This window comes from Strigops habroptila, chromosome 8 (assembly GCF_004027225.2).
Source record: "Strigops habroptila isolate Jane chromosome 8, bStrHab1.2.pri, whole genome shotgun sequence".
Lineage (NCBI taxonomy): Eukaryota > Metazoa > Chordata > Aves > Psittaciformes > Psittacidae > Strigops > Strigops habroptila.
The window spans coordinates 42024050-42031148 of NC_044284.2; the positions used below are offsets into that span (position 1 = coordinate 42024050).

Here is a 7099-nt window from a genome sequence, read left to right on the forward strand (position 1 = left end):
TGCATTAGAAGAGACATAAGGCTTTATTATAGATGCAGTTGCTTGTAAAATGGCGTTTTAATGGCAGAGGCTGGCTTGTGCTAGCAGTCATACCTTGGGACCTAAGTGCTCCTGAACTACAGTCAGCTGTGATGCCAGCTCTTCCTCAGCAGTCCACTCACACTCTCCTCCTCCAGTGACACAGGCCAGTTAATTCTGGCTTCCAAAGCACATAATAAAAAGAAAGAAGATAACTTAAAAACATGTTTTGTTTTGTTCTTATTCAGAGCATTAGCATCTCTAAGCCACACTTGAATGCTCCCCTCTCTGCATTGCTAGTGCCACAGGCAGCCCTGCAGTGATCCTGCGGTCTCTGGAGATGCATACACCACGCACACCTCTGCCTTCCCAAAAGCATCCCATAAGGGCACAGGGAACTGCTAAGACCTCAGAAACAGCACTGCAATAGAGGTAGGATGTCTTCTAATAACCACTTTAATACCAGATACTTTGTCCTTTGCAAATGAATTCAGTCGTCAGCTGAGTTACTGATAAAAGTCAAATTATTTATGACGTTGACCCAAAAGCAGTTTTTGCAGACAGCAGCCCTCACTTGAATCCTCCCATGCTTTTGAGACAATGGTGTCTTACTGATACTAAATATGTTGTATTGGGACCTGCAGTCCTGAAAAGTGGTCAGAAAATGGTGAGCAAAACAAACAGTACTGAACACCCTAGCAATTAATATATTAAAAACTTAATTTCTGCTTCCATTCTTGCTGTGAACTGTTCAGTTCTCTTCAGTAAGCCAAATACCTTGAAACTTTACTCTTCACAAGTCTTCCCCTTTCTTTTCTGTTCCTGACATTGCAACTTTCAAAGCAACTGTGAATGCACCTTGAGCCGTCCAACACAAGCAGCTTTCCCTAGCATGCTTTGCAAGTCATCCAAAATTAGAATGTAAAAATTGAAAACCCACTACCAAAAAAAAGCATGTTGTCTCAGTATTTTCCTCTTTATATTTTATAATAACAATATTATGTTAGTAATGAAAATGGACCATTGTGTGTCTTTCAGTAACACAACGAAGGTGGTTCCAGTTGTAAAAATAAATAATATATAATAAAGCAGCTAAAATCTCCCTGTAAACACAGTCAGGACCCACTGAAGCTCAGAGATAGAACCAGAATGGGGAATGTAGAAAAGGGCTCAGAATAACATCCCCAAACTGGTCCTCAGTCCCTTGCTCTGCTCAAACAGCTGCAAAAAGCCTGAGCAATCCTGTGCTCTAATGAATGTTTGAAGGGGTGGGTGAAAGATGGTTCCCTTGGCAAGTAGTGAGTACCAGCAGGATAAGAACCTCCAGGTTTGGTATTTACAGATAAATGGAGGCACATGTGGCAGCCCCAGGCTGTCTCAGTAGGAAACTTATGCTGGTGGCACGTTCTCCCTGACCCAGCATGAGATACTGGTGGACAACCCATCACCCACCCAAGTGCCTGGTACCATTGCTGGCAAATGGAATCCACAGCTTTCCAGAGCAGCTGAAGAACTCAGAAATCCCTGCTCAGAAGGGCTTTCTGAAAAGCTCACCCCACAAGTCTGAGCTGATAAAACATCGTGCTGTGCCCTGAGACACTAAATTCACAGCTCACATCGCTGTTCTGCTTAGCTCCCTCGGTTTCTAGTAAACTGCTGTGGCTGCAGACTGGTTTCACTGGCCAAAGGGAACACCAAGCCCAATTTTAATCCAGGGGAAAAATGTGTAAAAAAAAAAAAAAAAAAAAAAAAATTCAAAAAAGAGAATTTCAATAGGATCACTCACCAAAGTGCCTGTTTTACAGTGCTATTCTCTGTCTAGGACAAGCTAAGAGGAGAAAGGAAACAACACTGATTGCAAAGCATCCTTTTACTGCCATCAATGGTCCTTCAAGCTCACAGGATACCTGACTCCTCTAGCAGCCTTGCTGGACTGCAACTCTTGCTGCTGCTATTCATATCCCTGGTTCCACAGTCATGTTACAGATCTGTCTGGTCATCAACCTTAAGTTATTATACAGAAGTAATGAGAGGCATGCTAAGCACTACAATAGCTAAAATAATATCATTTAAAAGCTCCTCAGAGCAAGGGACGTGTATGCTTTCAGCAGTGCTCTAATAAATATATATATAATAATGATAAAATAAATAATAAAAGTAATAAAATCTTCTGCACATGGCCTAAGATTTGTGCAATCCAAAGGTCACATAGCTTAAGCAAGGGATTAAAACATCACTTCTAGGGATATGCTGTATGGAAGAAGGTGTAAAGCTTTGATACAGAGCATGCATAGGAAACGGCAGAAGGATCTCAGGATCAGGAGAAGGGTTCCCTCCAGCTGAAAATGCCATGTAGTCTTTGGATTTTTATTCTGGCCATTCCCTCACAGGGCAAGCCCTGTGGGCAGGTCTGGGGCGGTTGTCCCAGGAACTGCAGGCTCGTGTGCTGGCCCTGCAGCCAGCAGCTGATGCTGCAGGTCGGAGACACGGTCCTGACAGCAGGTGGGAGCTCTCTGGTTGCAGATGCTATGGGGAATCCCGTCTCTTTTTCCTGGGCTTGCAACTCCAATCTGATTTGTTTCTGTCCCTGTGGTGGTGCAGGTCTCCAGCCATGCTGCAAGCAGAGACATCGGGTTCCCACCCACTCTACTGCTCCAGGGAGGGAGGACCAGTTTTCCCAACAGCTCGGTGGGAAGCAGGAAGCACTTGAGGTCCTGGGGTTCCAGCTAAATTGCCAGGACTTCAGCCAAAACCCCACTGCACAGACCTCAGCCCTTGCAAACTGTCTCTCAGTCTCTGTCTGGTCCCCTGGCTTGTCCTCCCGTGGTGAATTTGGGCATGGGTCAGGTATGCGACCGCTTGCTGATGCCACGGCTGGTGGCCTGCTTGGTCATGTCCTGGTAAGAAGCGGACTTCAGGAATCGGGGGTAGGAGTCCTTCTCCATCAAAGTGCGGGTCTTAGCCTGAGCTTCGTTAAAGCAAGCAGAGGTGGCACCTGAGAGGTTCTTGCGGGTGATCTCTCTGGTTTCATGGTCAATATTGACCTGCAAGGAAGCAGCATCCACAAATATTAACTCAGTGTTAACTTCCCTCCCATGGGGGGAAGAAAACTGTTTTCTCCATCCTCAGATGAGGGTGAAGATGCTTGCAAGCCTTTACAGCCCTTCACATTGGTAGACTACACGATATTAACAATGAAAGCTCTCATGAATGTAAGCATATCTTCCCACTGAACTGAGAACACTTTAATAAAACCCACCAGGATATTTTATTCCTTTCCCACTCTATTTGATGCCACAGTACAAAGGCAGGAAATGCTCTCACCTCCCTGGGTGCCTCATTTTGGACAAACTCCTCAAAGATCCTGTTGGCCTTGGAGGCCAGCTTGGTTTTCGACCGGGTCTTTTTGAAGTCCTCGCATGCCAGCCAGAAGTCAAGGTTCTCCTCGCTGAACTCCGTCTTCAGGAAGGTGTGGAAGGCGGTCACTCCACCTGGGGAGGGAGAGAAGAGCAGTCAATGGGGCAGCAGGGGGTAGAAAGAGGACTGTTAGACTCCGCACTGCCTGTGAGCATCGCCCTGGAAGCTCAGACCTTGACATCTGCAGATTTCCTCCTTTCCCTCCAGGCAAATTCCACCCTCTGAGATGTTGCTAATTGGCCTCTAGACTCCAATAAAATCCTTTCCCACAGACAAGTAATCCTCTGGTTTTATTTATCTGACCTTTCTGTAATGAGGCTTCAGAGTATTTTCTTTACAGCTTCGGAAAAGAGCTAATTCTACCTATGGAGAAATCCACTGACGTATCAGCATGCCTGCAGGAACCAAGCAGAGATGGCTTTATTTTTATTTCTTAGCTGAAATCTAGGGGGAACGAGATGCTGAGGAGTATGGGAGAGTAATTGCAGCAGGGATTTCAGAGCCAGGCTGGGGGAAAGCATTAAGTTACAAAGCTGGAGGTACTTGTTAGCCATCACAGCACATGAGGAACGCTGGAAAAAAAAATACATGAAACCCCAAACTAGCACTATGGAAGGACTTTCTCTTGCTGTGGAGTAACTTTTAAGGTAGGCGACTTCTTTTGTATTAAAATTTGGCATTTCTACCACTGTGTAGCTGCTGTAAAGCCGAGTGTAAGGAAAGGATTACATGTGGGACTCAAAAAGAAGTCCCCTCTCTGGGTCTGGAGAGACTGTCTGTGTGGGGAAGAGGGAGACAGCGCCTTACAGGAACCCTGTGTATCACCATACATATAGCAAATATCGGAGGGAAAAATAGCTATGTGTAACTCAGTAAAGCAGCTGAATTCCTTCTCCCTTTGGAAGAGCCATCCTCAGAGGCATAGGATGGACAGACAGACAGAGGGCAGCAGTGCAGTTTTCTGAGGAACAAAAGCCTGTGAGGAGGTGGCTGCATTGCTATGCAAAGGGGGACGTTGGAAAGCAGACACATTTCCTTCTCCTAAGTGTGGAGAAAGGAACTGTCAGGGCATTCCCCCGAAGAGCTGCTGTACATGGGATGCCCACGATGATGCTCCTGTCCTGAGGCAGCAGCAAGGTGTTGCGAGACAGCACTTGTGCCCCCCACAAAGCACCCAGCCACAAGAAAAGCATACAGCTTCGCAAGCCACACAATGACCCACATACATCACCTCTGTCAGGGCAAGAAAGGGGCTTCTCTCTAAATCCTAAACTATCTTGCCTGAGGAAGAGGCAAGATTTCTTCACACACTGCCTCCAGGCATACAGCACCCCCCAGCTCACTAGGAACATATTTGTCCTATTTGATCTCACCAAGAGGAGAACACAAGATCCTACTTACTTTTACTCTTCAGGAGTTGGTCGAAGGACTCCCTCCATTCTAGTACTTCTTGTGAAGAATCTCTGAAAAAAGACAAAATGATGTAAGGGTTACTGTGCCACAAACAACACATCTTCTGCCCCATAGTGAAGGATGAGGGCACTTCAGTCAAGCAGGCCAGTTAATGGGAGGCAGTGCAAGAAGGGAGGCAGCAGCACCCGGTAGGAAACCAAAGTGAGACCCCAGCATCCATTACCTGTGGGTTCTCTTTCCTTTCTCTCCTTCTTTTAACTTCCCTGATGGCTCACCAGACCTCAGCTCCATAGTGCAGCTTTGGCCAGGTAGCTGCTCTAGAGGATATGCAGAAGAGCCCTCTTCTGCTGGCACGAACCCAGCAGAGCCTCCTCTGCAAGATGATACCCCGCCTTCAGCAGCAATATTTAGTATTTTGTTTTTAATGCTGCCTTCATTCCTCAGGGGTCCCAGGCACTAGTATGAGATGCCAGAAAATGTGGGAGCCCTCTAGGTTTCTTGCCTATTACTAAGGCCCTGCTCTCCTGTACCTAATGCTGGAACATCAGTTCTCCCATCTGATTTTATAACTGGTGGAGCTCAGAAATGATCCGCCCATCCTGCCTGCCAGGGTGGGACCGTGGGGAGGGCGAGCTGCACTCTCATCTCTCTGTTGCGCAGATGGGCAGAAGCATCCCCCAGGACAGCCTGGTCCACGGGGACCTGTCCCAGGCTGAACCTGAGACATGGCACTGCCTGGCTTACCTCTGCCTGGAGCCCAGCTGCAGCTTGCTGGAGGCCCCAGTCCTGTGTCCCAGCTCTGGTTTATGAAGCAGGATTCCTAAGTGGGTCTTCAGATCCTTGGCTCTGGAAGTAAAAGGAGAAGAGGGATTGTTGGACCACTGGACAGCTGCTGCCCACACCCCTGCCTTGCAGGGGCTGCACCCCACAGACCCGACACAGCTCGGAGGGGCAGCCCTCTCTCCTCAGTTTCAGCTGCTTTTTTGCCTTGTGATGTATGAAATAAATGCTTTTCTGCTCCCTGGCAACCACACTCAGCAGTGCATTAAGCCCAGGGGACTGTTCCCTCCTGCTCTCTTCTCAGGTAGTGTCGCATGCATTTATAAAGCACAGCAAGCTTTTTCCTCTGGGACAGGAGCAGCTGCAGCCCCCCATCCCCCTGGAGCTAACCTGGCTCCTTTTCCCACCCCCCTCTCCCAGCAGTGCTACACTGCTCTCAAAACGCTGGGAAAACACAGTGATTGCTTTCTGCTCAGCAGAAGAAGAGCATCTCCCTGCTGCGAGGCTGCTGCAGCAGGGCTGATGCTCCCCTGCTTTTTTTTGGGGGTGCCCCTGCATCACCAGGAGCCTGCTACCACACCATGGGGATGGCTGTGCTCCCCAGTGGCACCATCCACCTACCCCATGCCTTTGAGACCCAGCAAGCCCAGCAGCAGCACGATGCTCCTGTGCCAGAGCTCCTTTGCAAGAGCCTGGGATGCTACTGCCGGTTACCGCAGCTCTGTGGCGGTGGCACAGAAGCACCTCCCTGCCGGGAGGTCTCTGCAGCAATATGGTAGGAGCTGCTGTTAAATCGACTCCTCTCCCTTGGGTCCCTCCCCAGGCAGTGCGCAGCCCCGCTGCTATTTGTGTGCTGCAGCTCATTCAGGCATCCCAAGGCACTCATACAAAAATAAGTGTTTAAATGTCAAGCCGGCAGCGTGGGGCTTTGTAGCCATGTTTGGCAGGAGGAGCAACATGTCATTTAACATGTCGACCGTGTTGACAAAAATAGTCCTGCTGCTGTCAACTTGAAGCAAGTTCTGCAGAGCCAGAGCAACAATTCCCGTGCGCTTGTACACCTGGACACACGCAGGGCAGCCCTATCCAGTCTCCTCTCTCTCTTCATGTTTTGCCTCCGTATTCCCCTCCTGGGAAGCAGAATGGATACAGCCAAAGCAAATCTGTCAGGCCATCTTTCGTGTTTTTTCTTGTGGTCTGCACTCCAATTTCTGCCAAAACATCACGGCCACAGCAGCAGAGGCTGGTCCAGCCACTTCTAAGTTAGGTGCATCTTTTCCAGCTAACCCTCTGCATCCCAGCATTGCGGCGTGGCAAAGGCCCTTACCTTTCCAGGCAACTGATGGGGAGCGCAGTTAACCCCCGGCACATGCTGAGAGCTGGGCACCCAGACATCCAGCAACTCATCGGGTCCTTACAGCGGTGGCAGTGGTGTGCAACAGGCAGCTGTGGCACCACCTGCACTCACAGA

At 48.8% G+C, this 7099-nt stretch overlaps 1 protein-coding gene across 1 annotated transcript; it reads right to left on the reverse strand.

Moving 5' to 3' along the window:
• On the reverse strand, positions 1-7099 carry RGS16 (regulator of G protein signaling 16). Its single transcript, XM_030495504.1, has 5 exons — positions 6956-7099; positions 5593-5694; positions 4837-4898; positions 3343-3509; positions 1-3062 (listed from the first exon to the last, which is right to left on the reverse strand). Exons 1-5 carry the CDS (start codon positions 7033-7035, stop codon positions 2862-2864), a joined length of 612 nt encoding a protein of 203 aa, XP_030351364.1. The 5' UTR covers positions 7036-7099; the 3' UTR covers positions 1-2861.